At 38.2% G+C, this 19110-nt stretch overlaps 3 protein-coding genes across 14 annotated transcripts; 1 reads left to right on the top strand and 2 right to left on the bottom strand.

Moving 5' to 3' along the window:
* Nucleotides 1-224: 224 nt before the first annotated feature.
* Nucleotides 225-4255, bottom strand: LOC132193225 (dynamin-1-like protein). The gene is made up of 10 exons (XM_059613756.1): nt 4062-4255; nt 3688-3872; nt 3472-3616; nt 3163-3371; nt 2901-3111; nt 2502-2749; nt 1683-2405; nt 1386-1623; nt 1121-1332; nt 225-1068 (listed from the first exon to the last, which is right to left on the bottom strand). The coding sequence occupies exons 2-10, from the start codon at nt 3787-3789 to the stop codon at nt 1012-1014; spliced, it is 2145 nt and encodes a 714-aa protein (XP_059469739.1). The 5' UTR covers nt 3790-3872; nt 4062-4255; the 3' UTR covers nt 225-1011.
* Nucleotides 4256-4691: 436 nt separating this feature from the next.
* Nucleotides 4692-5758, top strand: LOC132193226 (succinate dehydrogenase cytochrome b560 subunit, mitochondrial). Of its 2 annotated transcripts, XM_059613758.1 has the most exons (5): nt 4692-4856; nt 4983-5254; nt 5310-5446; nt 5511-5637; nt 5691-5758. In XM_059613758.1, exons 1-4 carry the CDS (start codon nt 4837-4839, stop codon nt 5613-5615), a joined length of 534 nt encoding a protein of 177 aa, XP_059469741.1. In that variant the 5' UTR covers nt 4692-4836; the 3' UTR covers nt 5616-5637; nt 5691-5758. The 2 variants fall into 2 exon arrangements, with proteins under 2 accessions (XP_059469741.1, XP_059469740.1); XM_059613757.1 differs by having other exon boundaries at nt 5511-5758.
* Nucleotides 5759-6079: 321 nt separating this feature from the next.
* LOC132193222 (membrane-associated guanylate kinase, WW and PDZ domain-containing protein 1-like) lies at nt 6080-18935 on the bottom strand. Of its 11 annotated transcripts, none has more exons than XM_059613745.1 (19): nt 18655-18935; nt 17630-17810; nt 12517-12880; nt 12383-12459; nt 11740-12114; nt 11497-11610; nt 11036-11233; nt 10573-10758; nt 10328-10516; nt 9986-10272; nt 9247-9932; nt 8921-9187; nt 8509-8870; nt 8326-8448; nt 8105-8272; nt 7942-7976; nt 7241-7399; nt 7036-7177; nt 6080-6985 (listed from the first exon to the last, which is right to left on the bottom strand). In XM_059613745.1, the coding sequence occupies exons 1-19, from the start codon at nt 18799-18801 to the stop codon at nt 6858-6860; spliced, it is 4188 nt and encodes a 1395-aa protein (XP_059469728.1). In that variant the 5' UTR covers nt 18802-18935; the 3' UTR covers nt 6080-6857. The 11 variants fall into 11 exon arrangements, with proteins under 11 accessions (XP_059469728.1, XP_059469727.1, XP_059469731.1 ...); XM_059613744.1 differs by having other exon boundaries at nt 10573-10761; nt 18655-18934; XM_059613748.1 differs by having other exon boundaries at nt 6080-6976; nt 10573-10761; nt 18655-18933.
* Between the last annotated feature and the right edge of the window lie 175 nt (nt 18936-19110).

Genomic DNA, 19110 nt, shown 5'->3' with positions numbered 1-19110 from the left:
ACAAATTTATTAATTCATAAGCCATAGTATAGGGCCAGATTTTTTTTATACTAAAATATAACGACTATAACGCGCATGTGATTCTCTCTACACCTACTCACATTTCGTATTTGATATGGGAACGCTCTTCAATTAAAATTATATAATATGGCAAAAATGAATTTGCCACAATTTTGAATAGAATGTGAAGAAATTAATTTGATTAAAAAAATTAAACACATATAATAATATGATGTAATTGTGATCAAACTTGCTGGTAATTTTATTATTTGAAACTTTTGGAAACAAATTTTCTTGTATCTCTCGTGGTAAATGTATTTCTATATTAAGTAAAAGTCTTCTTTGGATCTTTTTTGACAATCAGTAAGGAATGACTGACTATAAATCTATTTTTGCAATACAGCTTAATTATTTCATGTGTGTCTAGGCAAATATTTGAACAATTTTTATATTATATACTGTGTATAAGACTATATATAAATGATGATGTGTTGCTGAGCTGACGGACTTAGAAAAATGCTAAGATTTGCTAAAAAAATAATGGTACATAAAACACTGTAAATACAAATCAAACTAAATTATTTGCAGTTCTTGTTGCTTGAAAAATTACCAAAATTTTAATTTCAGTTGATCGAAAATAAATGAACATACTAAAATGAATAGCAAATTTTGAATACATCCGAATATTTAATGCGTTTTCCAGCAACCTCCATTAGTGAACAATATTTAGCGTAGAAAACTGAAGCAACAATTCATTCACACCAGCATCAGCAAATAATGTGCTTCTCAGATGAAAAATTGCATTGGCACTAGACCACAAAATGGTAAAAGCTGCTGAACTACATAAACACAACAATTCGGATTCCGTGAAGTCTAATAACAATTGATCATCACTTGAATGTCTCAACATCACAACTAATCTCATTGTGTTATGAGAAGGTCACTTCTCTCATCAAAAGAAAAGAACTAAAACGGGCGGTTTTCCAGAAATAAATACTCCGGAACAACAATCTACCACATGTGGGTCTCACGGATTTCACTGATGATCAAATTTGCTTTTTGCAGAGCCTAGAAAAAAATTATTTAGTTTCAATTGAATAAGTTCACTTAAATTTTATACCTTCAACATGTCCGCAGCCTCCTTTCTCTGCCTGGCAATGTGTTCAGACTCGCTGAGCAGCTCCTCTGCATGGTCTGACTTGTACAAATGCACAACTAGCTCAGACTGTAGGTTGTCTTTGACATAGTTGACCAGGAAATGCATCACAGCCTTAGGCACACTGTCCTGGATGGACTTGCGAACGATGTAGAAGTACGATTTGATCAAACGTTCTATAAAGAAATTATTTTCAGAAAAACAAAATCTAATATAATAAATAATTTACCAATGACGTCGCAGTCCCTCTGCTCTCGCTCGGAAAGTTTTCTGCTCTGCTGAGTTGGAACTTCTGGCAACAGATTGACTGGCTTTTGAGGACTTTGTGAACTGGGTGGATGATGTGCCGGAGTTCCCATTGGAGAGTTTTCAGCCGACTCGAGATTACCTGCTTGGGGCAAATAGCTCGATAGCCAGCCAGGCTGCAGAGGAACCATCTCTCCATTGAGTCGAGCGACGTTTTGATTCTGAAAACCAAATAAAATTGAAAACAGAAATTAAACAATCAGAAAAATATCAATAATACCTTCGGTACTTCCGAGTCCTGGGCAGTAACTAAGACCCCTTGCTGTGGAACTGGAGTTCTTCTGTTGGCCGGGCGTGCAGTTTCATGTTCTTCGTGGTGTTTCAACAAAGACGAGACGTATGCAGCGTCCTTGTTGAAATCAGGGTGTTTAGTGTTGATGTAGGCTAACTCGATGGCCACCAGGTTCTCAACCATGGCATTGGTTGTGGGCAGACGCCGTCGAAGTAGATGAGTAACAACATCGACAATCTTTTCATGGAGTTGAGGGAAACGAAGCATTTCCTGCTGCACTTCTGTTCCACAGTGCTGGATGATGCGCTGCATTTCCTCATGGACGAGTTCCACACAACGCTGGGAAGGTTCTTCCAAACGCCGGATCTGCCTCTTAACCAGCAATTCAAACGACACCTCAGGGACAAAGAGAGCTGGTCGAGGACCAGTGGCGTTTCTGATGGCTGTCAGGATGTCCATTTTGTTCAAGCCCGTCAATGGGTGGATCGAGTCGAGAGTTCGTCCAAAAGTTTCGTGGAAAATGTAGCAAATCCTGGCGCCACCACATAATTCTGTTGTCTCAATGTTGCGAGCCGTACCATCGATAGTAGAGCAGTAGGCGGAAGCAAACTTGGTGATTATTTGCAGCAGGGTCTGACTTTTGTCTGAAACGTCGTCGCCATACGAGTTGAGCAGCGTTTGAAACTGAGATGCCATTACGTTCACTCGTGTCTAGAATATAAAATTATTGATTTTTTATTTTCTCTACTTCATAAGTAGCAAAGATAGATAAAAAAATTTCTGTGACATTAATTTTCTTGTAGGTACCTTAAGATCAGGGAGGCAGTCTCTAATATGGTGCATTAGCAGGCGGTTTAATGTTTTTGCAAGGTAGGGGGTGCCATTCCTGTTTGCTAGAGTTGGGTACTTCCTCTGCAGAAAACTGGCTTCGTCTTTCAGAGCGTCTTCAATGCTCTTGTTGTCAATGATGTCCTGTTGCGAGCGGTTGACAACACCAATGATTCCCAGCTTGACTGGTATTACGCGGCCGCACAAGATGTCAATGGCGTCCGTACCTGGAATGAGAAGTTTTTTCAACAATGATGACACCTGCCTTAAACATTTTTATTTTTTACTTTTTTATTAATTACACAAGTTGTTAAACAGTGTCTTTAGATATTCCTTAATAAAAAAAATTGATTTTATCCCGCAACTCCTTCAACTAACCTGCATCCATTAAGTCGAGCTTGGTCACCACAGCAAGAGTCCGCCGTCCATCCGTGTCAACGTCCTTGGCCAACTTCAAACTCTCTGCAGTGGCCATGTCTGTGTTGGCAGTCACGACGGCCAAAATAATGGAGTTAGGGTTAGCAATATAATGGACAAGAAGGTCCCTAATTTGGGATTCAATATCCTCCGGTTGATCTCCCACAGGCACCTTTGAACAAAAGAGTTAAGATCACACTCAATGGGCTGTAAACGAATTCACCTTTGTGATTCCAGGGAGGTCCACTAGTGTCAGGTTTACAACCTTAGACGAGAAGATTTTCAAGTTGATCGGGTCAGGGCAAATGGACTTGTTCTTGCCTGCCATTCGATCCGTCTCATTTTCAATTTCAGTTCTAATTTCATCAAAGTCAGAGTAGATTTTATTCTTCGTGTGTAAGAATTTCCCCCAGGCTTCCAAATCGAGGGTACCTTAAAATAAATTAAAATTATATAACTTAATGATGGTTTGTTAAAGAAACTTTTTGCAATCAAGATAATTTTTCATGCAATTAAAAATATATTTAAGAACCTTCCTCCGCTGACCGGTGCTGTTGGTCATCTTTAGGGGCGTAGACAAGTTGCAGGATCAGAGGCCTTCGAGTGACAATCCCAGTGCCTCTAGGAAGGAATGAGCGCCCTACAAGACTCTCAATGACGGAACTCTTACCGGAGCTCTGAGAAGTCAAGGTTATTGTAGAATCAAATGGCAATCAAGGGGAAAATTCTCCTTCAATTATATTTTTACCTGAGTGCCAACGACCACAATTTGTGGAAGTTGGATGGCGTCCGCGCCAACAGTGTTGAAGACATCCTGCAGTTTGTTGACCACAGGAATCAGCGCCTCCATCGCTGAAGAGATCCTTTCAATTGACTTGGCGGCTTAGGTGTAAAAAGAGCTTAGTTCACTCGAAACTACGAGTCAGCTGAAATCTGTCGTTCGTTTTTAAAATACATATCAATTGAAAAAAAGAGTTTAAATAAAAAAGTTATTAGCGCAATAGCACCAGTTTTTATGAACAGAAAACAAGGAAAGAAATAAGGGAGGAATTTAATTTTTTTATGAAGAATTTTACGTTCGAAAATGGGCATAGATTTTCAATTTTCAACAACTGAACTTACCACTGATTTTTCAAATCCTCGTCGGTTCTTGAGTGCGTGGCCTTTTTCGGTGGTTATCGATGATTCGATAATAATTCCTACTTGGAAGTATGTAGCGAGGTTAAATTTTAATCACGTCCGCCGAAATGCAGTTGCCGTTAGCTGGACATGAAAGATTTTTGGGTTGTGGGTTGGGTTGATTATGTCCGTCGAGGGTGGCGTGCAAATCGGGTAACGATTTCAGTGCTGCAACAATCCAGGATAAGCTTACAAAATTTAAAATGTTTAAAAATGAAAAAAAATTATCTAAATAATTAAAAATTATTTTTTCGTGTAGTATATATTTTTTTAACAGCAAGTTGCATCTTATTTTCAGATGTGGTACGTATTTTTAATAAAGTTTTAACTTGGTACGTTGGCAACACAATAAGAACTGTGCATAAAGGAGACAACGAATAATTTATTAACTAATTACAAAACATAAAAGATCAGTAAAAGTTTCTAATAAAAGCATAAAATTTATATTGATAATAACTTTTATATTCTAAATTGTGTCTGATTTGTGTGATTTTTCTTTGAAATATTCGGATAATAGTTATAATGATTAATTATTGTACTTATCTCCTAAATGCAATACCTACTCACTTTTTCTTGGTTCCTCATCGCAGCTGGAAGCTGGATTTTGCAGATTGCAGGCACCAGCGCAGAAATTCCGAAAATACGAAAATCATATATAAAAAATAATTAAAAGGTCCCTTTAAATTTCAATTTAGTTTGAAATATTTTAAACTTCAGAATGTCGCTGATGTGCAGAAGGTACGTAGAAAATGTTTAAGCGGAAAAGTCCACAATTGCAGCGACTTTACCATTGTAAACATTTGCATAAAAATATTTCATTGACAATAAAACCACATTACATAACGAGAAATTTCAAATTTTCAGCATTGTGTCATGCCCTGGCCTGAAGAGAGGGGTCCTGAGCCAGTTCCTTAAGTCGAATAACTCCATGGCTCCCCAACTTCGCAGTGTGGTTCTGCGTTCTCAGCCTGCCGCTGGTGGCCCCACCGAGGACTTCTGGATCAAGAACGAGCGTCTCAATCGCCCCATGTCCCCGCACTTGACAATCTACAAGCCGCAGATCACCTCGATGCTCTCCATCTCGCATCGTATCACTGGAATTGCAGTCTCTGGCTATATCTACGGCTTCAGCATTGGTAAAAAATTGCATTGGAAATAATAGTATTTGTATTCATATTTTTACTTTTTAAGGTATGATGTGCTTGCCAGCTTCCTTCCCACACTACTGTGCGGCTTTGGCCACCACCAGTCCTGCCTTGTTGGTGACAGCCAAGTTTTTGCTTGCCTTTCCCTTTGCCTATCACACATGCAACGGAATCAGGCACTTGGTAAGACAAAAATTTCAATAGTCTTGAAGTTTTACATATTAATTGCTATTTTTATTTTTTGCAGATGTGGGATATGGGCAAGGGTCTGGAAATTTCGCAGGTGTACAAGACTGGCTACACGATGCTCGGTGCTGCTTCGTTGCTTACACTTGCTCTTCTTTTCTTGTAAAAATCTCAAAAACCAATTTGGTATAAGGAGACCAAAGCTCTTACAAACTTGTAATAAGTATAGAAGAGCTTTGGTTTTCAAAGCAAAATGTGTAGATAATGATTCATAAGGTGAATAATAAAATTATTTATTGCTAGCAACAATTTTTGTTTCTTCGAACAATACCAAGTACGGTTTGTACATCACAAATCAAAGTAAATTAGCATTTTTACCAAGCAATTTGGTTGGTTGCAATTTTTCACATACCCAATCAGAGAGCTCAAACAACAAGCAAATTATGGTATTGCTGTGATGCGCATACCTTTGCATCAAGTAGATAATATTTGAGAAATTTCTTTTTAAATTAAATAAGATACTATTACTAAAAATGCTTATTGAATTTTAATCGTTATCTTTGATAAGTTTTAAAATGTCAATCCTCAGATTCAATTTGGGTGATACAAAAAAGATTTGAAAAACTTAAGTTGAGAGTTGTATAATAATATACATAACGTAGTTTTTATTGATGTTTCTAGTGAGAAGAATAAAGTTTTGGATGTGTACAACAAGGTATAATTTTTAACGTGTTGCTGATTTAGATGAATGCACAATTAACAGAAATTGACTTACAATCTTAAGGCTGACATACCCTTTTCTGACCTATTATTTCTAAAGTATATGAGAAAATATCATGATGGTTTTATATTTATTTTACAGGAGAACCACAACGTTAACAAAATAAATTGGGAATACTAGCAAAAATAAGCAGTGTAAAATTAGTATGACAAAAAGCTCATATAGATGCCTGCTGGCAGGTTAAAATGCATGATACAAAAATAACAATGTCCAATAGATCTCGATGAATGCAATTGCGGAAATTTGAATGATCTCCAATCTAAATAATCAGAGTAGCTGCTTTGGTTTTAGCAAGAATCTTGAAAAACGTCAAGGGGATAAAATCATGAACACGACGAGATCAGCCAAAATTCCCCAATTTTAAATATAATATTCTTAACAATGAGATAAAATGGAAAAATGCACCATAGATGATTTTACAGATATTAAAAGTGGATTAACTGTTAATATAGGCACAAATATTCCTCAAAAATGCAGTTTTTATGTGTTTGACTGCTCTGGTTGCACTCGGATTTGATAAAATGTTCAACCACGAACCGAGTCCACTTATGGCAACAGAACTCCACCGAGCAGTTCCAATTATTTCTCAATGTCGACAGTTATCCACTCTTATGGGCACTTACAAAATCAGCTTTGGGGAAAGTGGTCCCATGTGATTGGGCCATTCAACCCCGATGACGTCGGCACTGTACTTGGCTGGGAAAGTGAGCTGCCAGGTCGAATCAATCCCGAGGCTCCTCCAGCCTCTAGAATTTCTTTTAAAAGTTAATTGAAATGGTATTTTAGGGATATAAATTAAAGGTACCTGCAATTCCGGGTGGGATCTTGACTCCTCTCTTGATAAGTAGACGGACACAGGGTCCCCCGTTTCGGATGATCTCAATGGCTTCAGCGTGCGTCATACTCTTGGTATTCACGCCATTGATCTCAATAATTTGATCACCAACCTATTTAACATGAAATCTCAATTGTTAAAAAAAATTAAATCGACATTTTTTTTCTTAACATACCCGGAGTCTATTGTCGAGAGATGCTGGCCCATTTTCAGCAATTTGCAGCACAAACAGAGGCATGTTGTGGAATTCTCGTCCACCTCTTATGCTAAAGCCGAACCCCCTTTTACCTCTGTTGAGTTCTACTGCGTGATATTCTTCAATTGCATCATCCTCCTGAGCAAAATAAATATCATTTGAAATTTCAGTTGGGTTGTAAATATAAAAATGCAATACCTCGGATGAAGCAAAATTGCAAATTGGTGAGAGTGCAATAGGGGGGGGGGGGGTAGAAGAAGGAGATTGATGATTAAGGATCGATTCAACAAACTTTCTCAACTTTATTATTCATAACAATAATGATTAATAACAACTAGCATTTAAGATTCAAAAATCGTGAATGAGCAGGTTAACTTTGAATTGAAATTCTGGAATTTATTAGGGTGAGTAAAGACGTTGTTAAGCTATCAGGATAGTTATTATTACCGACCATATTCAAGCTGGAGAACCTTTGGTGAGTGGGCAGCAAAAAGCAGAAGACGGAATGAGTAACCAACAAGAATACCAAAATTTACAGTTAGGTACCATAGCATGCAATATAAATAAAATATAAAAAATGGGCCAGTGAACAGATTATTTAATCCATGAAATCGTGCAGTAGCGGTGAAAATTAAGCAGATAAATATATATTTCTAGGGTTCTAAACTAAGTAGACTTACTCTTTGCGAAATCGAAGCTGTGCTTGAAGTGTCATCTGAAATGTCAAATTTCAAATATTGAGTCAGAATAACAGTATCATATTGAGTGAAAGATTTATTGATTGTTAAATATTCTGAAGGAGATTAATTTCTACCTAGTTATTTTCAAATTGATTTTGCTTACCTACAGGAGGTCCAATAGTGAGCGTGACAGTGTAACCAGAGTCTTTGATTAAATTAACAATATCTCCGTGATGCAGGTTAACTATGTCAACATTGTTAACAGCTAAAATGCGATCCCCTACATGCAACTGGCCACACCTCTCAGCAGGCGAGCCTTCAATAATTCGTCCTGCAAATAAAAAGCTCAGTGTGCCTAATTAAGGCAGATGACAAAAAAATTACCTATGGTGGAACCAGCCTTGTTTACCGAGGAAATGATAACGAAACCAAAACCCTCGTTTTCTCTCCTACTGACAGTCACGTTGAAGGGGTATCCTATGTCAGGCCTGTTCATATTTTGCAACTCTGCAAATTAATCAGTTGGTAAGATACTAAGTAAAAATTGTTATTACAAAATATACTGACCATGTGTGGGTACACGTCGCCTCACACCTATTGTCACACGTCCATTAGCGGCCGCTTTGCCCATCAGCTGGACAACATGATGGTGGGAAGTGCTGAGCACATTGTGATTATCCACACTGACAATCTCGTCGCCCGTGCGTAAACGGCCATCAAGGTCGGCAGCACCACCAGGCACAATGTGTCCAATTGAAACTTGTGACCCCTCTTCTGTTCCACCAACAATGCGGAATCCGAAACCAGACTCTTGCCTCAGCAGGGTGCTCACCGTCTCCACCCACTCAAGTCCTGGCCCTGCTGGATAAATTCGAATTGCCTGGCCAATTTGTGAGGCGGGATTCCACCGAAGTTCACCTCTGTTCAATCTGAAGTTAATATTAAAACTTCCAACACAAAATTCAATTACAATAAGTACCTTGACATTGCACTGGGCAAAGGCTGTTCATGCTCAAAGCTGGTACTTTCTTTTCTCCTGGTCAGACTGTCCGAAGGATAATAATTTCCAGAGTGAAGGGGTGGAATTACCGTTCCAGGGGGTGGCAATCCCGACTGATGGTATGCCTGCTGCGGCATTTCTTTGTGGTCTGAATATGCATAGGCCATGGGGTCATAAGGACTGACTGGTGATGGTCCATAACCATTGTAGTAGCCAGGATATTGGCTTGGGTAGTAATCGATTTGCCTAAATTAATTAGAATATTTCATTCATCAATCAGAAAAAGATTTCTAAACAAAACCTACCCAGCTTCGTGTCGATACTGATTGATGTTATTTGGTGGGTAGTCCAGTTCTTGTCCTGGACTCCTGCTTCGCATCCCATACTCTAGTCTGGAATTTTGTTCCAGACTTGTGTTGATGAGATGTTGATTGATCTGCTCCACTCTTTCATCCACATATCCGTAAGTAAAGGTCTCCTTGTACGGATTGTACATTGAATCAGGTGAGTCTGGGCTCTGAGGCCCAGTGCCAACCTTCTGCACCCCTTCCACACTCTTGTTCAAATTCATGGCATAGTCTACCTCTGCCCACTTTCCTGTTGGCGTCTTTGAACGTGGTCTTGTATCAACAAGAGGAGTTTTTGGCCTATTAGGGACGATTTCTTTCTTCTGAGTGCTGTAGAGATCGGCCGTGGGTGTTTTGCTGCGGTACATTCCAAGCAGCACATCTTTGTAGGCGGCTTTGTTTGGTGGAGACGGTGGTGGTGGAGCGTTCTCTTCCTTACGTCGACCAGCTAACTTGGATTTGGATGGCGAGCCAAGACCGCCCCTCTGCACAGTGACGCTGGCCTCGTGATTTCGAGCACAGTCCTTAAGAACCTGCACCACTTCGATGTGGCTCATGTTTCGGACGTTGATATTATTGATATCGACGAGAATATCTCCTTCGAGAAGATTCTTGCAACGCTGTCTGTCCAAGATTTTCTTCACCTATGGCATTGAGAAATTAATTCATTCTTTTTAAGTTCAATTTTTTAATTTACCAATTTTACCTTTTGTCCATAGGCACTGTCAGCAATAGTAAAGCCAAAACCCATAGCACCTTTGACTATGGGAATGGTGAGAAACTCAGGCACAGACAAGTTATCATTCGACATGTCATTATTCAACAACATGTCTGTGCTGCTCGGACGAGGCATTGGTCGGGTCATCTTTTCCGAGGCGCACAAATCAGGCACTGATTTCACAGAGTTGTTAACCATATCTTCCGAGTCGTTATCAAAGTACTGACTGGAGTCTCTGTCAGCATAAATGCTCATGTCTGAATTGTCTGAAATTTTAAGCATTTAAATTGGTTCATTAAGAATAAAAATAACAGCAATAACCTGGAGCATTAACAGCGACTGTTGTGACAACCTCATTGTTGGGGTCGTTCGGGTCAAAGGGCAGAGGGTATCCACGGCAAACTTCCAAGGTGACATTCTCTCCTGGGGCGATTGACTGGAATACGGTAACCATGTCGTGGTGTGTGAAACCGAGCACACAAGTTGTGTTCACGTAAACAAGTACATCACCTAATTGTGCAGAATCATCAATATTTTAGAAGAAATTGTAATTGCAGGAAACATACCCATTTGAAGCTTTCCATCAATCCAAGCAGGTCCTTGAGGAACAACCGATTTGATTTGCAAAAATTCCTCTTCCGAGTCATCACCCCCAATTATGGTGAAGCCCAAACCTCTAGAAGATTTCAGCAATGAGGTTGTTATTTTCTCGCCTTGCAGCTCGTCTGGGTTCCGTGTGAAAAATGGCCGGTCTGCTGGAATATTTTTTAAGTTTAAAAATACAATTATGCTAAGTTTTATATTTTCCAGTTAATCCTTAAAGCAGTAAGTGCAATTAAACCAACACCCATAACAAAACAGGGAGATAACTACCTGAATCTCCAAATTTTAATTGGTTTATGATATAAAAGCTATATCTTCTTTTTTCTATATAATTTGGATTCTGCGTTTTGAATATAAGGTAAGGGTTATTTCTTCCACCACTTTAAGTTAACCATTGCATTAGGGATTTAAGGGGTTTTGTGCTACCTTTTATCATTTGGTGTTTCTGCAGTGTTCTTAAAGGGATATTTAAGTACATTGGCTTTGAGGGATTGTCAGAGTAGACGTTGTTCCAGGGGGGCTGCACTGGAGGTAGAGTGGGCTTTGCAAATTTGGGCACTATGGTTTGGTTCAGTTGAGGTTTCTGCTCCTCTTCTATTGATCCTTCATCTGTGCATTGATTTACTTCATAAATTTATTAAATGTATAGCCAACACCCAAATTTGTTTCATAGATTGAAATAATAGTTAATAATTGTTCATAGCATGTGCATTAGTATAATAATTATATGGAGGTGAATCCAAAAGTGCGCTTAGTGTTTAAAATTCATAGTCGTATTAGCTCGAGTCATAAAATTGATTTCTTGGTTTTAATTAAAAAAATATATATATTATATAATCTCTCCAAGAAAACCTTTTGAAATAGATTAAAAAAATCTGGGAACTTACTTGGTTGTCTTTTTGTAGACAGGTTAAGTGGCCCATTTTGCCTTGGAGATTCATTTTGCTGCTTTGTTTGGGGACTGTACTGCAGGGGGTCAGAGTCATTCAAAGCCAGAGAAGCTAAAGCACAGGTTGCTTGATTAATTTGGTTATTGTTCAATTAAGGGATACAAAATTGGCATGAGTATCAGCAAAAAGCTCAAAGGTTAGATCATGATGCACTGTGAGGCAACAATTATTCCCACTGACCTGTGTCACTCCCGTGGACAGCTCTCTTGGCCTGGATGACTGGATTTTCATACTGTGTCTTTCGGTTGACATGGTCGATGTAGTAAGTGCCGTAGTGAGGGTCTTCAATTTTTTCCCAACCATACGGCAGCTCGTCGTCCATGCACTCCTCCAGAGACTTCTTCTGGAACTTAATTAGTCGCGGGTCCAGCCAGTGAGAGGTGCCGGAGTTGTGGTCGATGAAATAAACTTCTCCACGCTCAGTATACGCTTTCTCCCAATTTACAGGCAAGGGACCCAATTCGTCACCTCTCGGAGACTCGAGCGGCTCTGGGCCCTTGGAGTAACTTGGCGGGCCTGGATTTGTCTCCGTATGGATGATGACATTGTTGGAAACTAGAGAAACAAATTTCAAATGTTAATGACAAGTAATTTGAAAATAAATAATTCAAATTTATTTAGGGCTAATTTTTATATGAAAAAAAGAGGAAATAAATTCTGTATAAATGGGAGTTGGAAAAAAACACATTTCCTTGATCAGGTTTTCAAATATATAAAGCAAAGTTTTTTTTTATCAAAGTGAAATAAATTGGGAAAAGTTTAAATTCTAAACTTTTATAAAGGATTCAAAATTGCAATAAAATAAATTAATGAGGTTCTTCACCTTCATCTACTCCATTGCTAGCTTCAAGCTCATGATCAACGTTGCTGTTTTTGGCAGCCATGGCCTCAACATTTGACCTAAATACCGCGGAAAAGTCAGAAAAACGCCAATTGCGACTTTTACAAAGGTCAAACCTGTTTCTTCTACGCTTTCCCTCAGAACTAGGGTGAGCTCCAGGAAAAATGGCGTCTATGACGGCGCCCCCCGAGGCACCGACAGGGCCAGGAGACTTCTTGGTGGGCTTCGGAGTGCCATAGTGGTTGCCCTCGTAAATGCCACTCTCGAGTAGGTTGCCCTGTCGCTCGAGAGCGACAAACTCGTCCAAAGAGAGAAAAGTGTAGTCAACGCCGTTGACTTCGCCCTCCCGCGCTGTTCGGGTCGTCACTGGCACGGTGCGCAGGTAGAGGTTGTCTCTGATGGTGTTTTGCAACTCGTGGTCGGCGGATCCCTTCTGGAAGCGCGTGTTCAGGAACTGCCGCAGGTCCTTCGTGATTTCGCCTAGAAACAAACCAGCAACACTGTCACTTGCCTTTCTAGAATGCAGTTGCACTACTTGGGGGCAAATTTGCGATTTTGGCTTAGTGGCGAAAAATAATCCATCATTCGACTCGTGTATATATTGAAGCCATACAAGTGGTCAGAAAAAATGCCACCAAGTGGCTAGGTTTGAAAACAACTTACAATTAGATATTTGTTGTCAAGGACGATTTTAAGATTGATTGTCGAGCTTAGTTAAAAAATTGAAGGTTCACATATTGATGGTTTTGAATGATATATGAATAATATAAATAGCTTCCTATATTATTTGATTTCATTTTACTTTTTGCCCTTAAGACAAAATTATGCTGTAACTAGAATTAAAACGTTCAACTAAAATTCTCTCACTTTTTTTTACAATGAGAGTGGCAGTTCTGAAAAAAGTAATTACTCAACAGAACAGATTTTGGTCTATAAAGCACATGTTTAATACAGCGCAGAACACGGATTTTTTTTTATACATTCAAGCGGCGAGACTCGGTCGAATTGTTGCTCCACCAAAAGAACTGCATTTTTTGAAAGGATCTCCTGCTCTTTGATCGTGAATGGGTCTCGTCTGGGCTCAAATTTTACTTTGAAAAGGGGTTGGTTAAGTAAATATTTTCTTTTTCAGCCCTGCCGCCGCAATCACGACCTTGTTTATGTTCAAGCTTTCAAGAGTGAATATTCATGCATATTATGTAAAACCAAATTAACACTGCAGTCAATCTCACAATCAGCAGATTATTTAAAATTAATAAAATTTCAAAGGAAAAAAAATGCCCATATATAGTAAAATGGCAATTAATTAAAATTAAAATTTAAGTAATTCAGTTAAATGTTAATAATAAAAAATTGCAAGTATAGAAAACTGCAGGGAAAAATTAACAAACCCCTGCGGACAGCAAAATCAGAAAGTGCTGAATATTTAGAATTTTAATGAAGCGGTTATTGTTGCAGTTTTGCTGACTAGCAATTGGGGCGGCCGCCGATAATCGACACCATCCAGCCAGCATTTCTGTTTGTGTTAAGTCAGCTTGATGAGAAGCAGACGCCTCACGCTGTGTATTTTAAGCTGGCAAGCGTGGTGTAATCAGGCACAAAATGCGTCATGGATTGTATGCACACATGAGAAAAATCATTTGGAAACGATCTAATCATAAAAAACAGCTGCAATCATTAACAAAATTGATTTGCACTAAAGGCACATATATTTGGCTAGGTGGTGAAAAATAATAAGAAAATCGGTTATTGTAATTACACGGATAAAAATTTAATATTGTCTGATCAAAAATTTACTATTTCGGCAAAATATAATAATTTGCGTGTCTTATTAAAAAAAATATAATTTAATAATAATTAAAATTGCATTGGCAGATTTAAAACGGCCTAGAGTAAAGTTGAAAAAAAATATTATTATTATTGTTGTTTATTTGTCCAAATTGTTACATCACATTGTTTACATACAGATTGTTGAAAACATTTATTTGGAAAAAAGAAATTGTTGGACAAAACGGCACCACCACTATAATTAAATTACTTTTGAAGTATGAAATTTTAGATATAAGCAGTATCTTTAATAATTTTAAATCAAACTATCAGAATGGCACTCCCAAAAAGATGAATAATACTATCTTGTTTATTTAGCCTTAAACCTCTGGAAGGTCCAGAAATAAATAATAAATTATTTTGAAAATGACTTACTTTACAATTAGATGACCTGGATTTCAATTAAAAAGCAAAGGAATATTACCCGCACACCAAAATATCTATTTGCACTCCCACAGAGAAAACTGTCCGTACTCTTTCAGTTCGCTTATTTCGACTAACTGGGAGATAATTCTAAGCGCAATCCTTTGGCTCACTTGTGAAGGGGGGTGATGGAGAGAGGACAGGCGGCCAAGGGGAAAAGCGACGAAAACGCCTTTGAATAAGAAGTTCTGTTTGGTAGCACGTTTAAAAAAACTAACACCGCTGCACAGTTTACTTCTCCTCCCACGTCATAATGTTCGTGATATTTGAAAACTAAAACTGGTCTGAATGGGCAAAAAAAGCGAGCAAGCAGTTAATATAAGAAAATCTTGCCGGCGTTGGGGTGCGAAGATGAGAAGGGAGGAAATTTGAGTAGGCGCGGGAAGAAAGGGCACAGCAGGGTAGAAACAGATGGCCGGCATGTGCACTTCCCTTCAAGTTCATTAAGTCTGCAGTGTGGCAAATAATATCAGTTTCTTCCATGCAATATTGCAAATTTTAAATATTTTTGGTCATATTTCAATTTTAGCCAATTGTAAGATAAACGCAGAAAATAATTTGTATGGAAATATAAAAATAGTAAATAAAAAAGGTTGTGTTTTCTAAACATTCATTCGGAAAAAAAATTGAAAAAGAAAATAATTATAAACCGCTCAGTACGATAAGAAATAAATAGAGAGCTTCCAACAACTTGTTTTCAAGTGTCTTGAGATGGCTGAGAAAATAGCAGGTGGGACAAAATGAATAATGCAGGTAGGGGTGGAGGGTTTTGTGCGGCACATGTGAAAACTCGAGCGGAAGAGACGCTCTGTGAGGGGACTTAATGTATAGTGCTGCTCTAGATTCCTTTGAAAGTGGTGTAAAAATATTTTTTACATTTCATTTGCATTTTTATAATCAATCGAAGAAATATATAAATTTCTGTAAATCTCCATCAAATTTATCAACTGATCTTAAGATTCGATTCACATTGGCCAAAATCTTTTTTGTAATATTTAGCTTTTCAATATATTATCAAAATTATTCTGCAAGATTAATGATTACTTAAAAAGTTATTGGTAATAAATTATTTTCAGCTTCATAGTTCTATTTTTTGTCAAAACCAGTCATAACAACAAAAAGTTGATGTTTTCTCAATTAAAATCAGTTTTGTTCCAGGATTTAAAAAGCTAAAATGCTTTTAGCAAAGAGCAGAGGAATCTGAATTGAAGCAAGAGACCATTTCCAACGTCCAACATCCCATAGCAAACAAAAAGTGCGTGTATATTCCCACTAGATAAGCTGTGGGCTGATAGCGGGTCCTCTTTTTGGGTGAGTCAACAGGTGCCTCCAAAATGAACAGAGAGATAAGCATTTGGGAAGTAGCATGTAACAAACAAACTCAAGTTACTGAAACTGATCCGGCGTGCTGGGCGGACAAAACTGATACTACGGCGAGCAAAGTTGCACGATGGGCAAAGAGAGAAATATTTTTCTGTCAAACTATCAAATGAAATAAAAACAAAAGTGAAAAAATTAAAAATTATTTCTTAAATATTATAATTCCAAATTTTTTACTTTCACTGACGGTTTTGTATTATTTATTCTTCAAATAAAAAATAATATTATTTCATTCAAGTTAATTTATAATATTTTGTTATGATAAGATTCTAGATGAGAAAGTGTGATGTACATAAAAAATAGTGTAGATTGATTGATTAATTAATGACATGTGATGAACTGTCAGTACATGTTAGAATTATCTTTTTTTTAATGCCGCCAAAGCTGATGAGCACGGAAAAAGACATTTTGGTGGCTTCTGCACACCTCTTCCGTACTGTAAACAGCTAACTCATGACTTCAGTTCAGTTTTGGGGAGCACGCGATTATTTGACGGCGCATGAACTCCCAATAATAGCCCAGTTGCCAAGTGGAAAACAAACAAGCAACTTTCCTACCATTAAAAAGAACAGCGCGAATTTGAGGCATTTTTTTTTAACTAAGAAACAGAAGGACTTTTCTTGTACTTTTTGAACAAAAGATTTGTCCTCCTAGACCAACGCATTTCAATTTAGTTTTAAACAAAAATGTTATTTACAGTAAGAAATTGAACCACCTCACCTAATTGAGCAAAGAAAAAAAAACTGATCCTCAAAAGCAAATTTATAAAATATCTTCCAAACGGAAATTTTTTCATGTGTACCGATTAAATACGTCTGGATTTCAAAGACGTAAAAAATGCATATCAGAAATTGCAACTGGCAATAAATTTTAGTATTGTTCCTGCAGGAAGGAGGTCGCAGCGGCTGGATATTTTTTCGAGTTCAACCAACCGTGAGCGTGGTATTTTCTCATCTCACTTTCTAATGGGCTCTTTGTTTTGCATCCATCCTTCCTCTTTCAGAAAGCAGTAGACAAAATGCAAAAAAACGCAGTGACGCCGGCCAGACCACAATTTGCATCAACGGAAGCATGCAAAAGAGCTCTTTTGAATCTCGTCGTTTCAATGCGGAAACATTGTGCAAAATCAAAGCACACCATTTTTTTCAGCAAAAGCTTAAAAGATCTTTCAGTGTTGCTGTTAAACTTCAATATCGCTAAGTAAGAAATTACATGCAAATTGAAAATTGCTTCGCACTCCATATTTCACGCAAAAATTAAATTAATATTTTGTAAGCAACTAAAAATTAAGTTATTTTTGAAAGTTCTGAAAAATTTTATGTTAAATTTTATTAATTAAAAAACATTCTGCCAATAATATTTCTGCAGGAAATTTTCAAAAATTTTAAATGAATACAAATAAGATGAATACCCCCTTTCAATTTTTATAGGACTAGAGGGGAATTCGATGGTAAAAAATAAACCAGCTTGTTCTGGGTGAGCAGCAATTCGACATGTCAAACGGTTGAACAGGACAAATAATAACAATTGAGGAAATTCGCCATTCAATCGGTGGCCATTCAATGAGGATGTGAGGTTAGTTTGATTTTTGTTACTCACTCGATGGGATGGTCTTGATGACGACCGGGTTTCCGTTGCGGCAGCAGTGGTGCAGCCAGGCGAGCACGTCCCTCTCAGTGTAGCCAGCCACCTTCTGGCCCTGCACCTCGATGATCACGTCCCCAGGGTAGAGACGTCCCGACGCGTAGTTGACTTTGTTCTGGTTCAAATCGGGCCCCACCTGGTGACAAATCGAAAAGAAATGTTCACTTATTTCTCGTAGTGGAAGAAAATGATAAAAAAGATTTGATCGAATGATGATTGGCGTGGAATCAGATGAGTTGCTGATAAGTATCGATTTGAAATTAAAAGTAAACAAAATGTTAATGGAAACCTAAAATATTAATATTTTTAATAAATAAAAAGTATTAATCAGAAAATACGAAAATTAATTGTATTAACATCATGAATTTTGAAATTTTTAAAAGTTCCAAATAAATTCATAAATTATTTGAATGTATCAAATTTAACAACATCTTTAGCGTTCAGTGTACAAATTATCCCTCAAATTATAACATTTTAATTTTTATTGTTAGTAAAAAAAATAAAACTATTAAACCTTATAAATATATTGAGGTTGATAAAAAGATTAGATAGTTTGTAATCCATAGATATTTTCTCAATATTAAAATTTCCTGACGCAGTCGAGGTGAACCGTGAACCTGACACTGTCTCAGGTAAACAGGAAAGGTTGCAAAAAGGAGGCGTCGCCATTGCCAGCTCGATCAAACAAAACACCAAAACAACTGCATTTTCCGCTCAATAAAACTTCAAGACTGGAAAATTCCTCCAAAATATTCAAAACAAATTATCCAGAATTGATCTTCAGCATAATTTAAGGGATACTGTTGGAGGAATAGTTCAGAAATCACTAAAATCCTGAGACCGCTCGAAAAAGAGGTTAACGGCAGGTTCGAGGAGGACCCTGAAGGCCTGCCTGGTGCTTTCTTTTCAGAGAATGCTCAGCAGAAGAGGGATAAGAAAAGAATTCGGATTGAAACAAAATGAAGGTGGTTAATAATTACCTGGGCGAATTGTCCATTGTCCGAGCCGCCGACAACAGAGATGTGGAGGGCGCCGTCGGACGCGGTCGAGAGCACCGTCTCGCGGAGGCGGTGCCGCCAGTGGGGATGGGGGTGTGCCTCGGGGTTGGAAGAGTCGGCGCCACTCATCAGGTCGCCCCCATCGCCTCACGCAACGCCCGCTTGCAGATTCGTCCGCCGAATTGTTTCCTCGACAAAAATTGACCGACGCACCTGCTTGTTGTCAGCGTTGATGCTTCGTCCTCATTTATTTACGGTTAACGGTCTACTTGGCGAAGCGGTTTTTTAACTTGCCAGTTTATACCGATGTGAGGTCGCTAGTGGCGTGTCCGCAATGATTGTAGGACCACAGCAGAGCTTCAGAATTCAGCCGTTGAGATATAAGAAAATACCGATAACCGGCTATCCGGTTAATCGGAAAAAGCCACCGCGACTCGT

This window comes from Neocloeon triangulifer, unplaced genomic scaffold (genome assembly GCF_031216515.1).
Source record: "Neocloeon triangulifer isolate White Clay Creek 2 clone unplaced genomic scaffold, ASM3121651v1 ptg000003l, whole genome shotgun sequence".
In the NCBI taxonomy this organism is placed as follows: domain Eukaryota; kingdom Metazoa; phylum Arthropoda; class Insecta; order Ephemeroptera; family Baetidae; genus Neocloeon; species Neocloeon triangulifer.
This window is presented reverse-complemented; position numbering and strand designations above follow the sequence as displayed.

What these genes read in the sequence shown, in the direction of transcription:
- LOC132193226 (XM_059613758.1), top strand. Translation starts at nt 4,837, where the DNA reads ATGTCGCTGATGTGCAGAAG. An exon ending in ATGTCGCTGATGTGCAGAAG is followed by an intron (nt 4,857 to 4,982) that starts GTACGTAGAAAA and finishes TCAAATTTTCAG; the next exon opens with CATTGTGTCATGCCCTGGCC. An exon ending in TATCTACGGCTTCAGCATTG is followed by an intron (nt 5,255 to 5,309) that starts GTAAAAAATTGC and finishes TTACTTTTTAAG; the next exon opens with GTATGATGTGCTTGCCAGCT.
- LOC132193222 (XM_059613744.1), bottom strand. Translation starts at nt 18,801, where the DNA reads ATGAGTGGCGCCGACTCTTCCAACCCCGAGGCACACCCCCATCCCCAC. An exon ending in ATGGACAAAAGGTAAAATTG is followed by an intron (nt 9,933 to 9,985) that starts GTAAATTAAAAA and finishes TCAATGCCATAG; the next exon opens with GTGAAGAAAATCTTGGACAG. An exon ending in GCGACGTGTACCCACACATG is followed by an intron (nt 8,449 to 8,508) that starts GTCAGTATATTT and finishes ATTAATTTGCAG; the next exon opens with AGTTGCAAAATATGAACAGG.
- LOC132193225 (XM_059613756.1), bottom strand. Translation starts at nt 3,789, where the DNA reads ATGGAGGCGCTGATTCCTGTGGTCAACAAACTGCAGGATGTCTTCAAC. An exon ending in GCTCGACTTAATGGATGCAG is followed by an intron (nt 2,750 to 2,900) that starts GTTAGTTGAAGG and finishes TTCTCATTCCAG; the next exon opens with GTACGGACGCCATTGACATC. An exon ending in AGGCTGCGGACATGTTGAAG is followed by an intron (nt 1,069 to 1,120) that starts GTATAAAATTTA and finishes ATTTTTTTCTAG; the next exon opens with GCTCTGCAAAAAGCAAATTT.